At 45.1% G+C, this 20,261-nt stretch overlaps 11 protein-coding genes across 11 annotated transcripts; 6 read left to right on the forward strand and 5 right to left on the reverse strand.

Moving 5' to 3' along the window:
* Positions 1 to 1,196: 1,196 nt before the first annotated feature.
* BCIN_05g03810 (hypothetical protein) lies at positions 1,197 to 2,861 on the reverse strand. Its single transcript, XM_024692980.1, has 3 exons — positions 2,744 to 2,861; positions 2,113 to 2,680; positions 1,197 to 2,070 (listed from the first exon to the last, which is right to left on the reverse strand). The coding sequence occupies exons 1-3, from the start codon at positions 2,774 to 2,776 to the stop codon at positions 1,403 to 1,405; spliced, it is 1,269 nt and encodes a 422-aa protein (XP_024548764.1). The 5' UTR covers positions 2,777 to 2,861; the 3' UTR covers positions 1,197 to 1,402.
* A 442-nt stretch (positions 2,862 to 3,303) lies between these two features.
* Positions 3,304 to 4,165, reverse strand: BCIN_05g03820 (hypothetical protein). Its single transcript, XM_001559810.2, has one exon. The coding sequence runs from the start codon at positions 4,093 to 4,095 to the stop codon at positions 3,397 to 3,399; it is 699 nt and encodes a 232-aa protein (XP_001559860.1). The 5' UTR covers positions 4,096 to 4,165; the 3' UTR covers positions 3,304 to 3,396.
* Positions 4,166 to 5,093: 928 nt separating this feature from the next.
* On the forward strand, positions 5,094 to 6,802 carry Bcmep. Its single transcript, XM_001559809.2, has 4 exons — positions 5,094 to 5,194; positions 5,266 to 5,448; positions 5,505 to 6,251; positions 6,302 to 6,802. Exons 1-4 carry the CDS (start codon positions 5,180 to 5,182, stop codon positions 6,725 to 6,727), a joined length of 1,371 nt encoding a protein of 456 aa, XP_001559859.1. The 5' UTR covers positions 5,094 to 5,179; the 3' UTR covers positions 6,728 to 6,802.
* A 16-nt stretch (positions 6,803 to 6,818) lies between these two features.
* On the reverse strand, positions 6,819 to 7,505 carry BCIN_05g03840 (hypothetical protein). Its single transcript, XM_001559808.2, has one exon. The coding sequence runs from the start codon at positions 7,423 to 7,425 to the stop codon at positions 6,853 to 6,855; it is 573 nt and encodes a 190-aa protein (XP_001559858.1). The 5' UTR covers positions 7,426 to 7,505; the 3' UTR covers positions 6,819 to 6,852.
* Positions 7,506 to 7,635: 130 nt separating this feature from the next.
* BCIN_05g03850 (hypothetical protein) lies at positions 7,636 to 8,165 on the forward strand. Its single transcript, XM_024692981.1, has 2 exons — positions 7,636 to 7,752; positions 7,803 to 8,165. The coding sequence occupies exons 1-2, from the start codon at positions 7,664 to 7,666 to the stop codon at positions 8,092 to 8,094; spliced, it is 381 nt and encodes a 126-aa protein (XP_024548765.1). The 5' UTR covers positions 7,636 to 7,663; the 3' UTR covers positions 8,095 to 8,165.
* Positions 8,166 to 9,358: 1,193 nt separating this feature from the next.
* On the forward strand, positions 9,359 to 9,944 carry BCIN_05g03860 (hypothetical protein). The gene is made up of 2 exons (XM_024692982.1): positions 9,359 to 9,702; positions 9,752 to 9,944. The coding sequence occupies exons 1-2, from the start codon at positions 9,426 to 9,428 to the stop codon at positions 9,847 to 9,849; spliced, it is 375 nt and encodes a 124-aa protein (XP_024548766.1). The 5' UTR covers positions 9,359 to 9,425; the 3' UTR covers positions 9,850 to 9,944.
* A 437-nt stretch (positions 9,945 to 10,381) lies between these two features.
* On the reverse strand, positions 10,382 to 10,943 carry BCIN_05g03870 (hypothetical protein). The gene is made up of 2 exons (XM_024692983.1): positions 10,745 to 10,943; positions 10,382 to 10,659 (listed from the first exon to the last, which is right to left on the reverse strand). Exons 1-2 carry the CDS (start codon positions 10,870 to 10,872, stop codon positions 10,488 to 10,490), a joined length of 300 nt encoding a protein of 99 aa, XP_024548767.1. The 5' UTR covers positions 10,873 to 10,943; the 3' UTR covers positions 10,382 to 10,487.
* Positions 10,944 to 11,069: 126 nt separating this feature from the next.
* Positions 11,070 to 13,154, reverse strand: BCIN_05g03880 (hypothetical protein). The gene is made up of 3 exons (XM_024692984.1): positions 12,305 to 13,154; positions 11,718 to 12,246; positions 11,070 to 11,652 (listed from the first exon to the last, which is right to left on the reverse strand). The coding sequence occupies exons 1-3, from the start codon at positions 12,860 to 12,862 to the stop codon at positions 11,231 to 11,233; spliced, it is 1,509 nt and encodes a 502-aa protein (XP_024548768.1). The 5' UTR covers positions 12,863 to 13,154; the 3' UTR covers positions 11,070 to 11,230.
* Positions 13,155 to 13,685: 531 nt separating this feature from the next.
* Positions 13,686 to 15,012, forward strand: Bcrer2. Its single transcript, XM_001559803.2, has 3 exons — positions 13,686 to 13,979; positions 14,032 to 14,291; positions 14,344 to 15,012. The coding sequence occupies exons 1-3, from the start codon at positions 13,758 to 13,760 to the stop codon at positions 14,921 to 14,923; spliced, it is 1,062 nt and encodes a 353-aa protein (XP_001559853.1). The 5' UTR covers positions 13,686 to 13,757; the 3' UTR covers positions 14,924 to 15,012.
* A 396-nt stretch (positions 15,013 to 15,408) lies between these two features.
* Bcpho23 lies at positions 15,409 to 17,960 on the forward strand. The gene is made up of 3 exons (XM_001559802.2): positions 15,409 to 16,725; positions 16,783 to 17,603; positions 17,662 to 17,960. The coding sequence occupies exons 1-3, from the start codon at positions 15,488 to 15,490 to the stop codon at positions 17,724 to 17,726; spliced, it is 2,124 nt and encodes a 707-aa protein (XP_001559852.1). The 5' UTR covers positions 15,409 to 15,487; the 3' UTR covers positions 17,727 to 17,960.
* A 1,106-nt stretch (positions 17,961 to 19,066) lies between these two features.
* On the forward strand, positions 19,067 to 20,009 carry BCIN_05g03910 (hypothetical protein). Its single transcript, XM_024692985.1, has 2 exons — positions 19,067 to 19,387; positions 19,547 to 20,009. The coding sequence occupies exons 1-2, from the start codon at positions 19,080 to 19,082 to the stop codon at positions 19,635 to 19,637; spliced, it is 399 nt and encodes a 132-aa protein (XP_024548769.1). The 5' UTR covers positions 19,067 to 19,079; the 3' UTR covers positions 19,638 to 20,009.
* Positions 20,010 to 20,261: the final 252 nt, after the last annotated feature.

A 20,261-nucleotide genomic window follows, 5' to 3' on the forward strand; every position in this document is an offset into this window, starting at 1 on the left:
AATCGCGACGAAACATCCCTCTGAGTCGAGATTCATATTCGGGCAGTGGAAACTTGAGGAGAATTGTGTGCAATAACCACCGAGAGCATCAAAAAGTGGTTGTGGAAAACTCGAGAGCTAGGTCGCAGTGAGCATACGGGCATTCAAGTGGATCTCATGAGTGATGTTTATTGTCTTTTCCTCTCCTCCCCTCTCCTCCCCTCTCCTCTCCTCTCTTCTCCTATTCTCCAGATTTGTTTCTGGGCATTTCATTCCGTGTCTCTATATTGATTGGAAAATTATATCCCCACCAATCCACAAGAATTTTTGCTTTTTACAGCGCGGAAGAAATTTGCGTTCCGAGTGGAAAATGCTATTGTTATTATTATTATTATTATTATTATTTTCAATTGCTCGGTCCGGGGCATCTCATGTGTCTGATGTGGATTTTCTTTTGGGAAACCGCTGCGCTTCTTTGATTTCTTGTTGACGATGAAATGACACGAGAAAATAAAAGGAGCAGAGCGTAGAGGGTCGAGGCGCATAAGAATTTGTTCTCTCTCGTAAGGCAAGGAACGCTCAGTAGCAGGACTATAACCCCCTCTCCTGCAATCAGGAATTCTTTCATTGCTTTCATTTCTCTTCGTTTCTCTTTATTCCAACAGTTACAGGAGTCGCTGTTGCCGGTGTATCCTCGTATCTCTTTTGTCATCAAATCACAACTACTCGCTACTTGTACCTATCTTCCCTTCGATCGTGTTCTCATACATCGTTGACCATTCACTACTTTGATTAAAATGGTATTTCCTTAGTCATGTATAGGTAGTATTCGCGGGCCATCTAGTCGTCCATTGCACATTTATTGAGTACTTATTAGTGTATCAGTACAGCAAGAACAGCTACGGGCTGAGTGAACTGGCATGGAAGGGGTCATTGTTGTTGGATTCATTACATTTCAGGGACTGAATCCTACAGTCACAATTTGAAGGGAGACATTTGTATACTGAAGACATTAGATGAGATTGTAATAGTATAAGAACGTTTAAATTACTGCTTGGAGGATTTTATAGAGATGCTGTGTAATAACGAGTAATTGTATCTGGAGCATTCACACATCAGGATTGTATAAATTGTGATTATAGTAGATGATATCAATCTTAAATGCCTGAGTACCGGTTGATAAATTGCTTATTAGAGGAGGTAGAAGTAGGCTACCTTGAAGAGAAAATCCATAGACCTCTAGCACAGTATGATAATTAATAAGGAGTCATTACCGTTCCTAGAAACTAAATCATTGAATGACTTGATACCTCGATGGTGGAGTAGAAAATATCGTCGAAGCTACGTCTACTTCCTTCATGACCAGTGATTTGAAATGCACTAAATCAGCGATCAACTGTTCTGCAAAAAATCTAAAGAATTATCAAGAGCCTGAAATGATATTCAGCGCAGCCGACTTGGCTCTTTTCATCGCTGGACTCTCGTCGTATTCCTCCCGATTTCTCTTTCCATTCTTCCCATGCCCTTTCTTTGTCGACTCACCAAAATACTTCGGCTCGTACGAACTACCACTTCGCGCCTCGGGTTTTAAATTCTCGTTCTTTATCACAATTTCAGGATCGCCACCATCCTCAAACCCATCCTCCTCACGAGGAAACACTCTCGGATATCCCCTACCCTCCTCTCCATCATCCCAATAAAACTTACCCAGCGCTTCCCAACTCACAACTTCCACCATCTCAACTCCCTCTACCAATCCCATCCACGGAGCTTTCCTTCTCCTCCCGCCCATTCTCTCTCTCCTCGCTTCATCCGCCAGCTCCGCTTCCAACCACGTAACCGGATTCGGCGCGTACAAAAACTTCCACTCCTTGGTAAATTGTTCATACTTCGCAAACCGGGCCAGAAAATCATCCACGGTCCACCCTCCCTGTGTTTTGACTGCTTCACGTCCGCTTTGCCAGTAGATTGCACCGACTTGTTCCATACCCGCGAGAACATACGCTGCCGTTTTGAAAATCGGATAGGAAACGTGACTTCGAAAGCGTTGGATAAATGCCTGGAAATACTCTAATAGCTTACTCTCGTGCACTGGATCGAGTTAAGGATCAGCAAAATCGGGATGATGAACACTAAAGTCCCACACGGGAGGAGCGGTAAGAGAAACGCAGGGAGAGCTCGGATCTGGAAGATTCGAGACGAGATGACGATCGAGAGGAAGTGTTCTAAGAGCTGCAATATTGTCGGGTCCAAAACGAAGATCGGAGATATATGTCAGAGCTTCTTTGACGCTTTTCTCGGTGGTGAAAGGACCGCGGAAGGCTTTCTCGAGGGGCCCGTCTTCGTTCCAGGAGGGAGAGTGCATCATTTGGTAATATCGTGCAGAACGATTCATGCATTCGATTATGTTGAGACGTTGACGAGAGCAGAGTTTCTCGCCGGTGTTGAAGGTGAGGAGCGGACAGATGTAGAGGGGTTCGATGAGGGTACCGTCCCCGTGGACATATTGGAGAGAGGCATTGTTGGGGGAGTAGATAGCGTAGATGGGTTTTGTGGGGTGCCGGGAGGAGACACCGATGAGAATGGAGATGAATGGCATGGCGAGGAGTGCGCTTGGAGTTATACGATTAGAGATAGCGTCGAAGGGGGAGAGTTGTATTGGATCTTTGGAGCGATTTTGCTTGGAAGATGATTCTGAACGCTATTGATGGCGGGTTAGTAAATGACGAAATTATTCTGGATTATGGAGGATTGGCCTACATACCTTTTCCGTGAAGTTACTGCTGCTTGATGCCATTTTATATGGCTATCGATCTGCTTGTAAAGTATAGTTGATTCTTGTAAATAGGCCTATTCATGCGTGATTGTGAACCAAGATGTTCAGATGGGAAGATTTGTAAATATAAAGGATGGCTGCTGTGATTATTGGGAGCGTAGAGGCTAACAGTCGGAGCAATTTTGTGAAAAGAAGGATATCTTTCAAGGGGTATTATAAATTGGTGCCGATATAAATATAAAGGTGAATGGTAAACTTGGATGAATTTGCGAGGGTTTGGGGATAGACTTGGTTGAGAAGGAGAAGTGACAGGATTACATAGGTAAGCAGGCAAGCTTCTGTCGAAGTTTAGATAGTAAATGTAGGAAATGGGGTATCTCAAATGGTGTTCCTACCGTCCGGGCTTTGTCAAAGGTGGAAAATACTTGTCAAGATGACTCGTGATATTTGGATTGTATGGTCATTGCCGCCTCAGTACTCGATGAGTACAGATATTTGGGGGGAGTCATAAATATTATGATGATGATTGTGTTCTAGTTTAAAATCTATGCTCGGGCAAAAAGTGAACGCTTTCTGGACAATGTCTAAATCAAAACTCCATCAACCGTAAAAGTTACCCAGTATTGATTTCCTTTGATTTCCTATTCCATAAAGGTAACGTGCTTCTTGGATTCATCTCTTGCTGGCCTAAGCCCGTTGGCCTTAAAATCCGGATCTTCGTATCCGATCGATACCGCTACCAAAATCTCCAGATCGTCAGTGATGTCGCACTCTCTCCTCACCAACTCTGGGTATCCTGTCTGACAAACTTGCACACAAGAGTCCACTCCTCTCTCCGTAAGTGCCAATAGCCAACTCTGTAACCACATACCCACACTGACTCTATCTGCACTGGTCAGAGTTTTATCGATACATACTATTGCCCCTACTGGTGCATCAAAGAACCGATAGTTGCGGAGGACGGCTGCATTGCGAGCTTTAGAATCGGATCGTGGAATGCCCATCCATTCGCCATAGAGTTGACGACCAACTTCAGAGCGGTAGTGGGTATATCCGACAGGGAGGGGTGGAATATTGGGAGTAGATTCTGACGCAGCAGTGAATAATTTGGTTCTAAGATTCTCCAGCGATTCGCCAGCGAGAAGGAAAACGAGATGGGGTTGGATATTTGAATTTGAGGGGGCGAAGCGAGCAAGGTCGAGAGTGGATTGTATGATGGATTTAGAGACTGGAGTTGAAAGGAAAGCACGGCTTGAGTGCCGTGCGATGAGAGATTCTCTCAAGGTCATCTCAGAGTAGGGTGGCTCTTCATTAGTATTTGTTTCAATTGCATGAGGCATGATGATATTCGATTGGCTCTGATTGACTGTTCAAGTAGTTTTTGAGGAGAAGTACAACGTTGTTGACTTCTGAAAAGTATGTGTATTATGCTTTTGATGCTCTTGTGAAAGATGGTGATGATATCTAAATTCACATATTTGAGTGACGAGTACCCTTTTATATGTTTCTCTCCATATGTTTTCCACGGAATTGTCAAAAGCTTCAAATACCCCGACTGCCGTCATATGGCAATGCAACATTATGCATACAATGTAGTACCATTACATAGTTTTCTGCATGTCTATGAAGATTGACCAATGGAAAGGCCGTGGCTCATAAATACACACTTGGGTGGCTGCCATCCATCGGCCTCTAAATTTTCTCCTTTGCCGTCGACTCGAAGCACAAGTTCATGATTGTAACTGACAACGGTGCTTAGCTGTCGATTATTTTCCGACATAAGGTATGGCTGTTGAACACAGAAGAGGATATATCGGTCCCTTAGCCGTGTTATTTGCATGGCATGCTGCGTACTTCATCCAGAGGCGCTCATGAATATGCTTCTCCCTCGGGGATTTATGGGAAAGAATGAGCTCATGACTTGAAGAATATTTGATCGGTATAATGAAAATATGGACTGGAATCGCATTGGAACTCTCCGTGCGGGCGTTTGCATGAATAGACTGATTGCTACTAGAGCATGTTTGCGGTTCGATGGCGAGAATTTCTGGAACATTTCATTTCCAAGCATCACATAACCGTGAGCAATCAGACTTCTGATCTTTGGAATAATTCATTGGGTGAATTGGAGTGAAGCCATCGATAAAGACTGCGTAGCATGTTAATAAGCGTGGGTTGTTTCAAGTGAAACGTTATCAATACAAACAACAGATCAGGCGTTGGTGTGGTGGATGGATTACGTTCTGAAGGTAAGACTGACTGCCTCAGTGCCTGTCTGTACCTGGAGTAGTAATCTTTCAATTCTTCCTCTGATTTCAACTTGTGAACATAACAACAAGACCACTCTTTTATTTTCAACACGAGGAATCAACCTACAATCCATTTCGATATTGAACACATCTTCAATTCAATATTGGTTTAAACATGGATTTTCTTCAGGTACACCTCTCCCCATTGTGTCTCAGTGGAAAGTATCCTAACAACAACAACTGCTAACTATGTCATTCCAGCGCCTTGCGCGTTTCCTCGATAGGCCACTATTCCCATGGAAGAAGCTCATCGTTGGATTCTCTCTCGCACAATACCTATTCGAAGGGTTTCTCTCTCTGCGCCAGTATCAAGTCTTGAAGCAAACACGTCCGCCCAAGGTTCTCTCCAATGAAGTCTCGCAAGAGGTTTTCGACAAAAGCCAGGTATGTGATTGTCAGCCTTACCATCTCCCCACCACCACTCGCTGACCTCCAAAAAGGCATATGGACGCGCAAAAGCACAATTCGGGTTCGTTGCAGGACTCTATGGACAAATTCAAAACACGGCATTCATCTATTTCGACATTCTTCCTAAACTTTGGGACTTCACTGGATCATGGCTTCTACGACTTGCACCCGCTCGATTCACCGGCGAGATTTCTCACTCAATCGTTTTCGTCCTTACTTTTATTGTAATTCAACAGTTTATTTCACTCCCAACTTCAATCTACCAGACGTTTGTGTTGGAGGAGAAGTTTGGTTTCAATAAGCAGACGCCTAAAATCTTCGTTACGGACATGTTGAAGGGACAAATGTTGGCATTTACATTGACTCCACCGATCCTCGCTGGCTTTCTCACTATCATCCAAAAAACTGGCCATCAATTCTTCTACTACTTGTGGCTGTTTGGTGCTGGACTCCAGGTTTTCATGATTACAATCTACCCGATCACGATCTTACCCTTGTTCAACAAGCTCTCGCCCCTCGAACCCGGAGAATTGAAAGATGGCGTCGAGGCTTTGGCCAAACGTTTGAACTTCCCTCTTCACGAATTGCATGTTATTGACGGCAGCAAGCGCAGTGCTCACAGTAATGCTTATTTCTTCGGTCTGCCATGGAAGAAGCACATCGTCATTTATGATACTCTGATCGAGAAGAGCGACACACAAGAGATTGTAGCTGTTCTTGCACATGAACTTGGTCACTGGAGCCGGGGACACACTACAAAGCTCTTTGGAATTTCTCAGGTAAGCAGATTTCTGTTGGTTATTACGGAATTGTTATTAACTATTTACAGGCCCACTTCTTCTACATCTTCTCCCTGTTCTCTGTCTTCATCAACAACCACTCCTTGTACCAATCATTTGGGTTCCACAACGAGTTCCCAATCATAATAGGGTTCATCTTGTTTTCGGATGCACTTGCCCCTATGGACACAGTCATCAAGCTATTGATGAATATACTCAGCAGAAAGTACGAGTTTGAAGCAGATGACTTCGCACAAGGACTTGGATACCAGGCTGAGCTAGCTCGCTCGTTGATAAAATTGCAGATCCAGAACTTGAGTACCATGGATGCGGACTGGATGTATGCAAGCTACCATTTCTCTCATCCAATATTGTCGGAGAGATTAGGTGCTTTGGGATGGAAATCGAGCGGTCCAGTTGCACCAGCGGCTGCAAAGGATGAGAAGACCGCACAAGCCAGTGGCAGAGAATTGTAGATGTACAGCATTCTAAATTACGAGGAAACCTCTGAATGGATGTACGGTATAGACTGAATAAGAAGATTTCCGTTAACCTCGCTAAAACGCATCAAAAATTCGTGACTTGTAGTTCGTCGTGCTCATTATGCTGCGGATTGTTTCTTCGCTTCCTTCGCCTTCAGCTCTGCCTTGTGTCTTGCCTTTTTTTCGGCCTTTCGTGCTTCCTTTTCCTTCCTGCTCAATTCTTTGGTTTGATGGAATCCTGGAGGTGCCTTTGCACTTGGCTCAACTTCAAGATCACTATCAACTTCTGCATTGTTCGCTTTTGTAACCCTGGCTCCAACATCTCCCTCCTCCATACTCTGCTCCCTCTCAAATTCTTCCTTATCCTGCCACCCATCTACATCCATATTGTCGCCCCCGCTTGCATCTTCCAAACCCTGCGCAATCTCAACTGGATTTTCCTCCTCCATTTCTAATGTTGGCGCAAGCCATTCTCCGCGCAGACCAGCTTCAACACGTTGAAGATTATGGATCGTAACGCTGGAGTGGCTACTCCCGATAGTGGGACCCGTAGGCTCGAGTTTGGCGTTTGGGAGAAGATATGGTGTGCTGGATGTGAGAGACAGATATTCTTGAAGGTATTTGAGAGCAATTGTTTGGTTGACGGGGATCGAAGGAATGGATTTGTGGGGTGGAAAGGCCGACGTAGACATGTTGATTGAGTCTGAAATATAACTAGATTTGATCGTAGTTGTAAAGATTAAATAAATGCACGACAAATGCTAGAGAAATCGATTTACGAAGTATGCGAACAAGAAGTTTCATGGAGCCCCGAGATTTTTTGCGACTGGGGCGGGAAAATGTCCGCTAGCGTGGTTTTTTGATTTTGATACTGCATGGGGATAACCTCCAATTCTGGTCCAGGTTAAGATATTCACAATTTGTAGCAAAATGTTGTGTCTACGCTGCTCTCATGGTCTTAGAGCCACTCCAATTATATCAAGAGCGCTTTCACAATCCAATGCTATCGTGGCGAAAAGGTAGATTTTGTCAATTCACTCAGCCGTGTCTTACACTAACAACTCTACAGAACATTTACTTCAATCACGCCCCTCCGACCCACGTTATCCCCCTCCGCATTCAAACCCTCATCGTCTGTAGTCATACCTTCGGACGCAGCACCGCTAGATCTCCTTCCTAAGATCTCAACACATCCCGCTTTGAGCACAACACAATTACGTTGTGGACCAAGAAACACGTTCAGTCCGAGCCACTTTGTTAGGAAGAGGAGACATGGATTTTTGAGTAGAATTAGGACGAGGAAGGGGAGGGCGACGCTACAGAGGAGGAAGTCAAAGAGACGAAGTACTTTGAGTCATTAGAAGAATGGTATTAGTGGTTGGAATACCAAGAAATATAACCAACAATGAGAAAGCGGGGCAATATTAAGGCAGCTGTTTGGAAAGCTAAGGATGATGAGGGCAATGATGATTTGTATGAGTGTACCGCGGCAAAATGATGGAGCTAATGCTACCATGGCGGCTGTACCTTTGGATTTCAACCCACATGAAGTGTAAGATATTGAAGATCTGTATGTTTAAGTCAGACTACCTACCGGTTGGGTGTGGGGACCTGGTTGCTCAACATATGAAAGATTCCTTCGTAAAGCAACGTATGGGATGTTCAAATCGCAAGACGGCAATAGATTGAACGGTGCGGTGAATTCCACAAACGTGAAACGTTATAGAAATAGGATATTTTGCGCAAGTTGCATTCGGATACCATAATTTGCATACTCAATATACTGTTTTGGGGTTTGCAAGTGTAGCCTACATTCAACAAAGCCCTTTACATTGACTACCAGGCTTATATTCAAACACGTTTCTGGAGCCGAGCTTTGCCGGCTTGTTCGCGGGTGCCTGCCTAAGTTGGGTTGAGGCCGGTAGTTTACGAGCTCCTATGGCTTTGCGCCCGGTCGAGTAGCCAACAGCCGACCATCGTTGTTGGCCTGTTCTAAGTAATTTATTGGTGTACGGGGAGGTTATGGTCGTCGACGCGGTTCATTCACTATGGGTGCTACCCGCAGTTTCCCTGTTATGCCAGATGTTGGGTAATGCCCATTCTCAGTACATTGATACTGAGTTGAGAATATCTTGTACCTGTAGATTCGAATGTCTTTACCGATTCTTTCTGAGGTGTTATACTGAGATATCTTCAGTAGGAGTTTGAGATTTTAGTTGTGAACCTTCGACATGTTGACTATCCGACTTGGCCTGTTGGCGATCTTCCATTGACCCTTCACTTTCTTCACGATTGCTTTTATGCTGCCAACCTGAATCTATGAGCCCCAAGGCAATAGCATTCTGACATTTATATTACCAAACTGATCCGCTTTTTGTGTGGCTTCGAGAAATTCTGTTATGGCATTGGGGTCGAGGTGTGACCGGCCTGCCTGCACTATGTCGCCTCAGAAATATGGCTCAGGATATACCAACAATGTGAGTGACGAGTCTGGATCAAATGAATATAAATATGGATTGATGAGTGCATAGCTTGTAGTCTCAGTCTTATCAACCTTACTATCATCTTCCTCATCATCATCATCATCATCATCATCATCATCATCATCATCATCCTCACTTTTTTGATCTTCTCCTACCAAGTTCACGAAGAACACTCGGATACTAGAATATCGAATCACTAAATCACAAATATGGCTAACAACGACAGTGCAAAAAAAGATGGGAAAAAACCTGCTGCCCAAAAACCTACAATAAAAAAATCTACCGCCCAAAAGCCTGTTTCTGCCTTTTCCTCATCCAGTTCTAGTGGGGGCGAAGAGGAAAGCATTCCCACAACGTCCCGAAAAGCTCAAAACCTCCCTGGAGATATGAAATTTCGCCCCGGTAGCTCTGCATTCAATTCTAGTTGTTCTGGCGGTTCGTCAAATGGAGGTACCCAACCGAGGAATAATACTCCTCCAAGCAGTGGTAAGACAGATATTTGATTCCTACTTGTACACTTACTAACACCAAACAGGTCAAATAAAAGGGAGCCCCGATAATTCTCCTCGCACCAAGGAAAAGCATCGAAATGCCGCTCTCGACAGCCTCAATGGGAAGAAGCCTAAAAAATAATAAATCTCTTCCACTTACTCCCCTCAGCAGGAAGTTAGTCGAGGATGCGGGAGAGCGTGACCCCTTCCCCCCCCCCCTAAGACAAGCCGGAGACAGATGAAGAGTTTGATGACCAGAGAAAAAGAAGAAGAAGAAGAAAGGGGTTGCAAGGAGTTACTGGCGTTATTTGCATCATTAGATAGAATTGGCATCCAATAGACATTTGAGTTTTCACCATTACATTTCCTAGTTGACCTTCCATGGGAATCGGCTGCTAGCATTGAGATGAACAAAAGTTGAACGCTACATAAAACCCTTTCGGCTTTGCATGAAACCAGAGGACGTTGTTAAGTAATGATTGTCCAAACATTATTGCATATATCAATCTACTAAGACCACGGCAAACTTCCTCGTTCTTCCTGCCATAAATCACAAATTCGGTGCTCACAACTCGATGATCTTCCAAACTAAAATTCTCTCTGTCTTCCCATCCACGTAGTAATTGACTCCGCTCAAAATGGTCTGCCTCAAGTATATCCAACTCGATCGTCTATGGTTTCTTCCCACTTCCCACTTCCCAAATACCCTCAAACTTTCAAAATTTCAAACTTTCAAACACATAAACTCACTCGTGAGTCGTCATATTCCCGACACCTCTCTCAAAACGCCAACAGTCCTCCTAGAAACACGACAAGTCCTCCAATCGCAACGGGAGGCATATTCTCACCCGCATTAATGAAACTTGTTCCCGTAGCGAATCCACCGGTGTCTGTAAGCGTTGGTATTGTCCTGGTGCTTGTTGGGGCTCTGCGTGTGCTGGTGCTATTATGACTATTTGTATTATTAGTTTAGAAGTTTAAGACAGTTGGAAGGGGGGAAAGGTGCAAAAGGATTAAAAAGCAGGTAGGAAGCTTACAACGTTCCGTTGGTACGGGCGCTGGTGATTGGGCGGCCGGAGGGAGCTTGTGCTTGGGCTTGGATGGTTGATATAAGGAGAATGGCGAGGGTAGTGAGGGAGAGAAGCGGTTGATTGATCCGAAGCATTGTCAAGGTGGTGTTTGATTTGTTTAATGAAATCAGGTATGTATTGGACTGTGAGATGGGATTACTCTGTCAAAAGGAATCAGTCGTAAATTCTACTTCATTCATTATATACGTGAATTCGACAGCGTCGGATCACCCCAGACTACCCGCCAAAATTCCATTCTAGGAACTTTATAAACATTCCCACTTTTAAACTGTCAATAAAGTGCAACGTTATCATTCAAATATGCGGCAAGATATCTTGACGTTTTTGGGGGGAGCTTTACATTCCAATCACAAGCACTCCGCGCCAAACCCTAAGACGAAACGTCTGAATGAGCTTCCATAAAATCCACCCAATCCTAAAGAGAACATACTGTCATGCTGGTACACACACAACCTTACACCCATTCGCATTACTTGCTGTCAACTTCTGCTGACCCGCCCAATCTCTTGCATCTCGACTTTCTATTCTCTTGTAAAGCTGCGCAAACTTTGCTAGCACATATGACGCCTCTACCAATGCCTTGTTCTGGCCCACACAAGCACGTGGCCCTCCTCCGAAAGGCATGTACTCCCAAGGGCTAGGTTTGATAGAATACCATCTATCTGGATCGAACGATTCAACATCAGGACCAAACACGGACTCAATACGATGTAACCCATAGAAATTTGCCCAAAGCTTTGTGCCTCTAGGTACGTAGATCGGGGAGTTGCCATCTTTACCTCCTCCTTTTGGTAGGGTTGTATCTTTCAATGAGATACGAGCAAGGGCTGGGAAGATTGGAAAGAGGCGAAGGGCTATAAATGATTAGTTTAGCTATGTAATGGTATGTTGGTAGCATGGAAACGTAAAGTTGTCTTACATTCATTAATGATATTGCGAAGAAAGCTCAAACTGCGTAACTTATCGTACAGATGCTGCGATTCTTCTAGATCCAATGACTGGACTTCACTCCGTAATCTATCGTATACCTTCGAGTTACGCGAGAGAAGAAATAGTGTGTTGCTGAGGAGAACGGGAGTTGTGTCCTGGGCAGCCATCATTCCTTGTAAAGCATTGTCGCGAATTTCAACGCGATCATTAGTTTCTTTGATTAGACCGTGAAGAAGGCTTCTTGAATTTGATACATTGAAATGGGAGCTGGGCGATTGATTTTCTGCGCTTATCTCCGTTTCGATGAGCGAGTCAAGATATGATTGAACTTCCTTATACGCCTCGTATTTCATTGACTTTGGAATGAGGAATTGCAGGGGACCTAGCATAAATGAGAGTCCCATACCAATGAAAGATCTTTGGAAGGCTTTCAGAAAGGCAGCTACCTCATCCGATCTTCCATCGGCGCCAGGTCTGGGAGCAACTCCTAAAATAAACTTCATGGAAATGCCAACGAACTGAAACCAGAGTCAGAATCTTCGCATTGCCGCACAGGTTTTCATCATTTGTACCTACGAGACTTGCCAAGGGAGATTGTAGATTGACTGTTGTGTTACCATCTTGTGGAATACCTTGAAAAAAACCCTTAGTTGACGCTATGAGTGGGTTTAAATCTGATATATTCGCTTTGCTGAACGTAGGTCGAAGAAGAGCTCTAGCCTTTTGCCATTCCTCATTATCGGTAGTGATAAATCCACGTCCACAAAAAGGCCCCATCACGGGAAGCCTATGAGGCTGGTAACCCCAGTCAGAATTGTTGGTAGACCAAGCATTTTGAAGATTTTCCGAATCAATGGTCCTTATGTCCGAAGCACCCAAGTTGTTCAACCAGATGGTTTTACCGAATCTTGTATGAAGGTTTGACATAAAAGGAATGCCTTGATATTTCAAAGACTGTCTAATTTCTTGTAGCTTCAGGTCAAGTCCAAAGAACGGGTCGATGTGGGGGTAAGTAACGGGGTGCTCGCAACCATGCTGACGGTTCAATGTCTTGAATTTGTTGGCTCGATTTATCGCAACATACAACAGTATGGACAAGAATATCGTGAGAATGAGGGAACTAGTCTCAAACATTCTGAAGACAAAGTCGCACGAAGTGCTCAGAGAGTAACAACAGGATAATGATGAGCAAGTAAATGCAGCTTTCGTATGGTGCCTCGGGGAAATGCAAGAAGATATAAGAAATGCAAGTGGAGAAGAAACCAACAGTTACCAACAGCAATCTGACAGGTCTGAAGCACAATAGCTTGATATGCCAGAAACAGAGCGGTCATATGCTTGATAATCGGCTCTGGAATATGACAAGAAGTTATACACGTCGTAGTGATAGACACGTCTAGCAAGAAGAGCAGTATGTCTCTCGCCCAGAGTTTAATGACACAACCAGAGCGGCCTCGTAAGCACCACAAATAGCTCTTGCTATTATTGCCATGATCTGTAGATGTGTAGATGTGCCTCCTAGCGTTACATTGTATGCAGTGGAATCTCAAGCAGGAGGCTAGCTAGGGAGGTACCTATTAGCCGTCTCAACTTCCGACGATAAAATCGGAGTACCGGTGACCTTTACCATATATATGCGAAGTAGACCAAATTATGGAATAACTAGGTAGGTGTCAACTATGGATATTTATTAATAAGTTTATCTAATTGACCGGGGTCCCGTACCGAGCGTAAGAGGACTCGTTCGAGACTCGGAAAAGAAACATCGCCGCGACTCGAGTAGAATTACGAACTGTCAATCATTGTACCAGTAACCACTTATTAGTATCCCCGCAACCTGTAAGGATACGTCAGCGTTTTGATATCCAATTACTACAACATACCGAATTCAGAATTTCTTACCAAAAATCAAGAGAAAGGCCTTTTTTCTCTTAATTCGTACCTTGATATCGAGCTCGAACCCGCATCAATCCCTTGTCACACAGCTTTAGGTTCCTTCTGCTGTGCTGCGTCCCTTCATACATCAAATATGTCTTCGAGGCATGTCTCGCAGCTCCGGAAATGGATGCTAGCCTCGCCGCCCATCGAATGGGGCATTGATAAGCTGAGAGAGTTACTTATTGGCGCATTGCGACAGGGTCCTATTCCTCAGCATGTGGCATTTGTGATGGACGGGAACAGACGGTTTGCGCGAAGTCACAAGATAGAGACAGTTGAGGGGCATAATCTGGGATTTGAGGCTCTAGCAAGAGTTTGTTTTCCAGCAAAAATTGTTGGTGTGCTCCCGCTAATCTGATTTATAGATATTAGAAGTCTGCTATAAGTCTGGAGTGAAGGTGGTGACCGTTTACGCATTCAGTATAGAGAACTTCAAACGTTCAAAATATGAGGTAGATGCTCTCATGGAAATGGCAAAAGTTAAGCTGGTACAATTGGCGCAACATGGAGATCTTCTGGACAGATACGGAGCCAGCGTTCGAGTTCTCGGTCAGAGGAACTTAGTCAAAGACGATGTATTGGAAGCCATCGATAGAGCTGTGGACATGACAAAGAGCAACGGAGAGTGAGTCAAGTTATGTTAGCGCTGTTGAATTTAATTTACTAACACCATTTAGCTGCGCACTCAACATTTGCTTCCCATACACATCTCGAGACGAAATCACAACCGCAATCAAGACTACTGTAGAAGACTACTCGAAACCAACACATACACAGCAGCGACCATTCTCGCAGACTCGAATAACACAAAAGCTCAAGTCAAGGAATGTCAATTCGACTTCAAAGTCGGCCGTAAGAGCGAGCTCCCCTACTCCGTCAAACATATCTGAACCAGACGAATCCGTCTCATCTTCCACAACTCTAAATCCAGAGCCATCGCCAATAAGCAGCCCCGAAGCTGGAGTGTTCCCCGATCCCGAATCAATATCCATAGACACGCTTGAAGAAAATCTATTCACTGCTGGGGATCCTCCTTTAGATCTCTTGATTCGAACGAGTGGAGTTAATAGATTAAGCGACTTCATGTTATGGCAATGCCACGAGGACACAGAGATAGTTTTCTTGGATTGTTTGTGGCCTGAATTTGATTTGTGGCAGTTTCTACCTGTCTTGGTAGAATGGCAATGGAAACAGAAGCATGTCGAAGAAAAGACGCAAAGTAAAGGAATAACGGCATCAAATATCAAAAATCGTTAGATATCCAAGGAATTTTGGGGCGGGAAATGGCATTATAGAAGGAATTTGGGAGTTGGGATGATCTTCGATACCGATAATTTACTATGGCAATCAGCATTTTCAATGTTGGCAATGAAGGAAGCTGTCGAGCATGTCCTTTCGAACGCAGTGGGATATATTTAGAGGTTCTACAGATTAATAAGGATATTCAATTGTCTGCTTGTATTATTCACATTACAATGAGATCAAAAAATAAATTCACTTGAGCTCGGCAGTTTAAGCTTGAAAGCCTGCAGGCCACCGTAATTAGCTCAATCTGGGCGGTGGAATAATTCTGCCCACACATTTACCCTAGCAAGACCGGAGTGATCACCCACCCAGATCTTCTGCTACTCTACAAAGTTAGCATACGTCTTAACAATCTTGAATGCTGAGACGACTTGCTCGAATCTAATGTCAGTTTCCAATGGGCTTCGAAAGTTAAAAAGTACAGTCGGAATCTCTTTGAATCCAATTTGCGCGTGTCGCACAACTTCCTCCTCGATTTCCTCATCTTGGCCATAGAAAATTACGTCGATACACACGATGAAATCCACAAAAGCACCTCCTTCGGACCCCTCTTCGAGCCGCAGAGCTCAGCCTCTACGGCAAACACGAAACAATCCACCAAGATCCTCTATCTCTGGTTCTCGACCTTTGGGGTCAAGAGGTTCGATTGGCGGCGGTGATGGAGTATCGAATGCGGATCAGACCGTCGAAATATTCCCTGCGATAACCCAGTTCGCAGATGCTATATCTGCATTGCCAAAGGAACTCGTGCGACACTTTACATTACTGAAAGAAGTCGATGCGAAAGTATTTGGGCCAGAAGAAGAGCTCGCAAGACTCGTCGACATTGCGCTCAACACCCCACCACCGACAACACTCAATTATCCTTTCAACTCAAGATCAGCATCTACAAATGGGCTTCATAGCTTATCCAATCTAAACAATTCATTAACAAATGGCAACGGCGGTCATGCGGGCTCGTCGACGGAGATGCAAGGGGAATCGTTCGCTCCCGTCAACCCAGCGTATGCTATCTATCATGCTCCTAACATGCCTAGAAGAAGGCAATTCCAAGCATGTGCTAGTTATATGCAAAATATGTTGGTCTCTCTCGATGAAAAAAACCATGTCATCTCAACGGCTGGCGAAGCACTAAACAAACAACTCTCGCGTCTTGATCAATGTTTTCCGCACATCGAAAACGAAGTAAGCGAAGAAGCACGGCACGGCAGTACTACACATTGGGCATATCCCGAGAACAGAACATCTAGGGCGAATCCTGTTGGTAGCTCTAGAAGGGATGCCCCTCCTGTCAATAATACTAGTGCTGCGGCCCAGCAAGTGGCCGAAGAACACGCTGCGAGGAGTGATTCTAGGAAGCAAGCATTGCTTGCAAGAAAAGGAGCCAAGACCCAGCATGCAGACTCAGATTTCGATGATACTCACGAAGGAAGAAAGGCAGATTCAAACAAAAGACCACACGGAAATAGCAAGGCTCGGAAAGCTGCTACTGCTACTGCCGCCGAGACCACAGCGAATGTTGGACTTGGAATAACGAATGGAAATGGCACAAATGGAAATCCACCGAAAAGGCGAAAGGTTGAGAAAACTACGAATGCCGGTTCATCAACGGAACGTGCTCTGAATGGCGTTTTTGGTATCAATGGATCCGCGTCAAAGGGCAAGGCAGCGAGTCCTAGGGCAACCCCAGCACCAGATGGAACCAAGAAACCGGCCAGAGCTAGAGCAGCACCAAATGGACAAGCAAGAAAAAGGTATGTCGCTACCACTAATCAGAGAGCAAGGAATTCCGCTAACCAATGATCACTTAGGAACAATACGACGACTTCTGCAATGTCGCCCTCGTTAGCATCCTCTCCAATTCGAACTACATTTCCTGATATTAAGCCTCCGGGACGAGCATCCCCTGCTCCTGTGAATGGTGGAAGACCGGCTTCAGCAAGGGCTCGACAGAATTCAGTACAATCACTTGCGGATACAACACGACAAGCTCAATCTTCAGCTTCGCACAAGCTAAACGGAAATACGCCTGGCACGCCCGACCTGGCAGCAGCAGCAAGTGTAACAGGGAAAACTGTCCCAGAAGTAAAGGCAACAATGAAAGAGGCCGGTACAAATGGTAAGGGAGAGCATGTCCTTGAGGATGCTCAACCACAAAATCCAGAAGTCCTAGGTGCCATAGTAGTAGGGAACAGCAGAGAAAGTATGAAGCGAGAGGAGACTGTAGAATCAAATGGAGATTCTATGCAGGGAATTCAATCAACAACGATAACAACAAAGAGTGGCAGAGCAAGCAAACCTTCAACGCCGGCAATGCCTTCTTTCGTCGAACCACCTCGTTCAAGATCATCGCGCAGCATTCCAGACACCATATCCACAGCCAAAAGAAGTCATAAGAAAGGTGCAGGCGCAGCGGCTCAACTCATCGCCCAACAAAATTTGGAGCCCGATGATACGACAAGCAGTGCCCAAGGTGATGATGAAGACATTGAAATAGACGCAGATGAGCCTACCTACTGTTACTGCAATGGCGTTAGTTACGGGGAGATGGTAGCCTGTGATAATGGTAGTTGTCAGAAGGAGTGGTTCCATCTTGAATGCGTGGGCCTCAAAATTGCACCTAGAGGCAATGGTACGTTCTTTCTTCCACACTTGGTAACCCAGAGGAACCAGTCACTAACATGGTATAGCAAAATGGTACTGTGATGATTGTAAAGAGAAAATGAAGAACAAGCGATTCAACAACGGACGATAACGAACACCGGCCATATTATAGCAGGACAATGGAGTTTTTAGTACGTTTTTGATACCTGGATGGCTCATTCATTGTAACTTTACGGCGCATGCAGATTCCTTGGAGCATGGATATATGGGAGTTAACCTTGGTTTGGGGGCTATTACATAGAAACGACGTTTGTTTATAATGTATATGATGGGAAACACTGCCATAGATGCAATGAAAGCCCACCACTGTTGTTTAATCTGACCAGATGGAAGTGTATTGATCGATCTAAGTTGTGAGACTCCAGACGTTGAGGTATCGGCGAGGCGAATGAATGTGCAAGCGCCGCCTGACGGATGGCGACTCGATCTCTTTACCGTACCAGGTAATTTAGCGAAAAGAATATTGATTGGCCCACGTGACGGAGAAAAGTATTGAAACATGGCTTCGCATGGAAAGTTCGGATCGAAAGTTATCTGGGTGCCGTCGACTTTTTTGGGGTCACTGTGGAGTGCATTAGGGGGGGTTAAAAGGGTAAGGATTTCTGTACATGGTAAGAGCTGCCTGCCGCCAGTTGATTTACCCCGTACTTTCCCCCCTGTGCTTGTACCACCCCGACTTTAGAGTAAGGTTAGACTTGGTCGTGCGCCAATGGGATCTTCACCGATTGTCTTTTTCTATCCATAGTATATCCAGGTCTAAACCCCAAAGGTTGGACCCCTTTCTTTCGATTATAACGTGGTACGAGTAACGTGGCCAAGAAACTGGGGTGGCTTTGCCTGGAAGACGTTAGGGGGCCAATATCTATGGGTGGGTGTTGGACTTTGTCACTGCTCTGCTGCAGCTAGCCGGACGGGGTAGACGTAGGTAGGAGGTAGGTAGATACTGCGTAGATAGGTAGCTAGCTCATCAGTCATGGCGTCCGAGGCAAGGTAATTAGCAATTGGGAAATACCTGCCTTGCCTGGGTGGCAGATGAACTCATGATGAAATCTAGACCCGGAGTGGTGTCTGGCTGTTTATTGAATTTCCAACCCCCAGATGTTCTCATCGGATCTGGGATTGATCTATTTGATTTGCATTGAGTTGATTGACGGTTGGATGTTTTGAGGGTTTGACTAATTGACCGATTGACTGATTGACTGATTATCCTTATGTAACCGAATTGGGGCGTTTCTAAGCGATCCAGATGATTGGGAGCTGGCTGTGGTGAAAACGATTGATTGCACGGCGATGTGCTCTGATGGGTAATGTGAATCAATTCGGTCTGCACCTCTCACGCAAAATGACATAGGAAATACGTTATGCTGTACGCCTCCGACCATCTTCCTAGTTTCATACATGCTGCTTCGCACCGTAGATGATACATCTCGTTTACTCTCATCGAATGCCATCATTCCATTACATTATAGGAATCCTTTCCGCAGCGCTCCCTCGCTTTCTTCATGGGAGAATCGAATTCTCAAGACGTAATAGTTGCATCCTTGCCAAGCCTCATCATTTCGACTTCTCCGCTGCCAAACCGCTTGCATGGCTTTGCGCCTTCGAACGGAGAAGCTCTTTCTGCTCGGATACCCAGACTATTGGGAAAACAATACATCACATGTCCCATTATTGGCTTTCGATTCGGAACCCTGGCGAACGAGCCAGCAGATTGTCGCAGCTAGGGGTGCCAGAAGATATGCTGCATGCTCGGTACGTAACGTATTCCTTGACAAAGAAATATTCTCCTGAGCGCCTCGGATTGGGATCTGTCATGGATTATTATGCCATATACCATGCCACTTGCGAGAGACTACGAGGTGTGCATGAACATGGGCATGAACATGAACATAACAATGAAATATCAAGCAGGGATTCTCAACACGTCTGTCGCTCTCCATCATCCTCCGACAGAGCCACGAGAGCTGGCACGAAGACCCTCACAAACCTAATAAAGTGGTGATGCCACATCCGCCTCTGATACTTTCTGTTTGCATTACTCACACGATTCATGGATGGGGGAATCACCTGAGCATTGGGAAGGGCATTGGGCGGCAACTTAGCTGCATGTAGAATTTTATTCCCTTGACCGTTCAACTGATCTGCGGGACCGATACGGTGTTGGTCGCTGGCCATTACACACGTCTACACCATTATCCACCGAGATCACTGGCGGATGCTTCTATCTGCCATAAGGTTCGGATGCTACACAGCACTTTGGCAGGGGAACGATTCATTCGTTTGTGTGCCCCGGGGCGTGGATGTTTTGCTGGATATCTGATAGTGGGAGTCTGATATTGTCGACAATTAAAAGAATTAATAATAGATATTCACCCACCCACCTGCCCAGGTAGATGGAGAGCGACCGTACGGATCATCCCTCCTCCATGTTCGCCTTACCAAAGCATAAATGTGCAGCCATTCAATCACCAGCGTGAGACGCTCTCTCGAGCCCATCTGCTCGACTCTAGTCTCATCTGCTCGACTCTAGTCTCATCTGCTCCACCCCAGTCCCATCTATTCTACTCTGCTCCCATCCCTTGATAGATAGAAAGAAGGCTTTAACGCAACTAAGCACGCACCGGCC

This window comes from Botrytis cinerea, chromosome 5 (assembly GCF_000143535.2).
Source record: "Botrytis cinerea B05.10 chromosome 5, complete sequence".
NCBI classification, from domain to species: Eukaryota; Fungi; Ascomycota; class Leotiomycetes; order Helotiales; family Sclerotiniaceae; genus Botrytis; species Botrytis cinerea.

What these genes read in the sequence shown, in the direction of transcription:
- BCIN_05g03870 (XM_024692983.1), bottom strand. Translation starts at nt 10,872, where the DNA reads ATGCTTCGGATCAATCAACCGCTTCTCTCCCTCACTACCCTCGCCATT. An exon ending in GCCCGTACCAACGGAACGTT is followed by an intron (nt 10,660 to 10,744) that starts GTAAGCTTCCTA and finishes TAATACAAATAG; the next exon opens with TCATAATAGCACCAGCACAC.
- BCIN_05g03810 (XM_024692980.1), bottom strand. Translation starts at nt 2,776, where the DNA reads ATGGCATCAAGCAGCAGTAACTTCACGGAAAAG. An exon ending in GCAGTAACTTCACGGAAAAG is followed by an intron (nt 2,681 to 2,743) that starts GTATGTAGGCCA and finishes CGCCATCAATAG; the next exon opens with CGTTCAGAATCATCTTCCAA. An exon ending in TCCTCCCGTGTGGGACTTTA is followed by an intron (nt 2,071 to 2,112) that starts GTGTTCATCATC and finishes AACTCGATCCAG; the next exon opens with TGCACGAGAGTAAGCTATTA.
- Bcpho23 (XM_001559802.2), top strand. Translation starts at nt 15,488, where the DNA reads ATGAAATCCACAAAAGCACCTCCTTCGGACCCCTCTTCGAGCCGCAGA. An exon ending in AATGGACAAGCAAGAAAAAG is followed by an intron (nt 16,726 to 16,782) that starts GTATGTCGCTAC and finishes ATGATCACTTAG; the next exon opens with GAACAATACGACGACTTCTG. An exon ending in AATTGCACCTAGAGGCAATG is followed by an intron (nt 17,604 to 17,661) that starts GTACGTTCTTTC and finishes AACATGGTATAG; the next exon opens with CAAAATGGTACTGTGATGAT.
- BCIN_05g03850 (XM_024692981.1), top strand. Translation starts at nt 7,664, where the DNA reads ATGTTGTGTCTACGCTGCTCTCATGGTCTTAGAGCCACTCCAATTATA. An exon ending in AATGCTATCGTGGCGAAAAG is followed by an intron (nt 7,753 to 7,802) that starts GTAGATTTTGTC and finishes ACAACTCTACAG; the next exon opens with AACATTTACTTCAATCACGC.
- BCIN_05g03860 (XM_024692982.1), top strand. Translation starts at nt 9,426, where the DNA reads ATGGCTAACAACGACAGTGCAAAAAAAGATGGGAAAAAACCTGCTGCC. An exon ending in TAATACTCCTCCAAGCAGTG is followed by an intron (nt 9,703 to 9,751) that starts GTAAGACAGATA and finishes AACACCAAACAG; the next exon opens with GTCAAATAAAAGGGAGCCCC.
- Bcrer2 (XM_001559803.2), top strand. Translation starts at nt 13,758, where the DNA reads ATGTCTTCGAGGCATGTCTCGCAGCTCCGGAAATGGATGCTAGCCTCG. An exon ending in GATTTGAGGCTCTAGCAAGA is followed by an intron (nt 13,980 to 14,031) that starts GTTTGTTTTCCA and finishes TCTGATTTATAG; the next exon opens with ATATTAGAAGTCTGCTATAA. An exon ending in ATGACAAAGAGCAACGGAGA is followed by an intron (nt 14,292 to 14,343) that starts GTGAGTCAAGTT and finishes AACACCATTTAG; the next exon opens with CTGCGCACTCAACATTTGCT.
- Bcmep (XM_001559809.2), top strand. An exon ending in AGGTTTTCGACAAAAGCCAG is followed by an intron (nt 5,449 to 5,504) that starts GTATGTGATTGT and finishes ACCTCCAAAAAG; the next exon opens with GCATATGGACGCGCAAAAGC. An exon ending in AGCTCTTTGGAATTTCTCAG is followed by an intron (nt 6,252 to 6,301) that starts GTAAGCAGATTT and finishes AACTATTTACAG; the next exon opens with GCCCACTTCTTCTACATCTT.
- BCIN_05g03820 (XM_001559810.2), bottom strand. Translation starts at nt 4,095, where the DNA reads ATGCCTCATGCAATTGAAACAAATACTAATGAAGAGCCACCCTACTCT.
- BCIN_05g03880 (XM_024692984.1), bottom strand. Translation starts at nt 12,862, where the DNA reads ATGTTTGAGACTAGTTCCCTCATTCTCACGATATTCTTGTCCATACTG. An exon ending in AATCTCCCTTGGCAAGTCTC is followed by an intron (nt 12,247 to 12,304) that starts GTAGGTACAAAT and finishes CTCTGGTTTCAG; the next exon opens with TTCGTTGGCATTTCCATGAA. An exon ending in TCGCAATATCATTAATGAAT is followed by an intron (nt 11,653 to 11,717) that starts GTAAGACAACTT and finishes AATCATTTATAG; the next exon opens with CCCTTCGCCTCTTTCCAATC.
- BCIN_05g03910 (XM_024692985.1), top strand. Translation starts at nt 19,080, where the DNA reads ATGCCATCATTCCATTACATTATAGGAATCCTTTCCGCAGCGCTCCCT. An exon ending in GAAGATATGCTGCATGCTCG is followed by an intron (nt 19,388 to 19,546) that starts GTACGTAACGTA and finishes AATATCAAGCAG; the next exon opens with GGATTCTCAACACGTCTGTC.
- BCIN_05g03840 (XM_001559808.2), bottom strand. Translation starts at nt 7,425, where the DNA reads ATGTCTACGTCGGCCTTTCCACCCCACAAATCCATTCCTTCGATCCCC.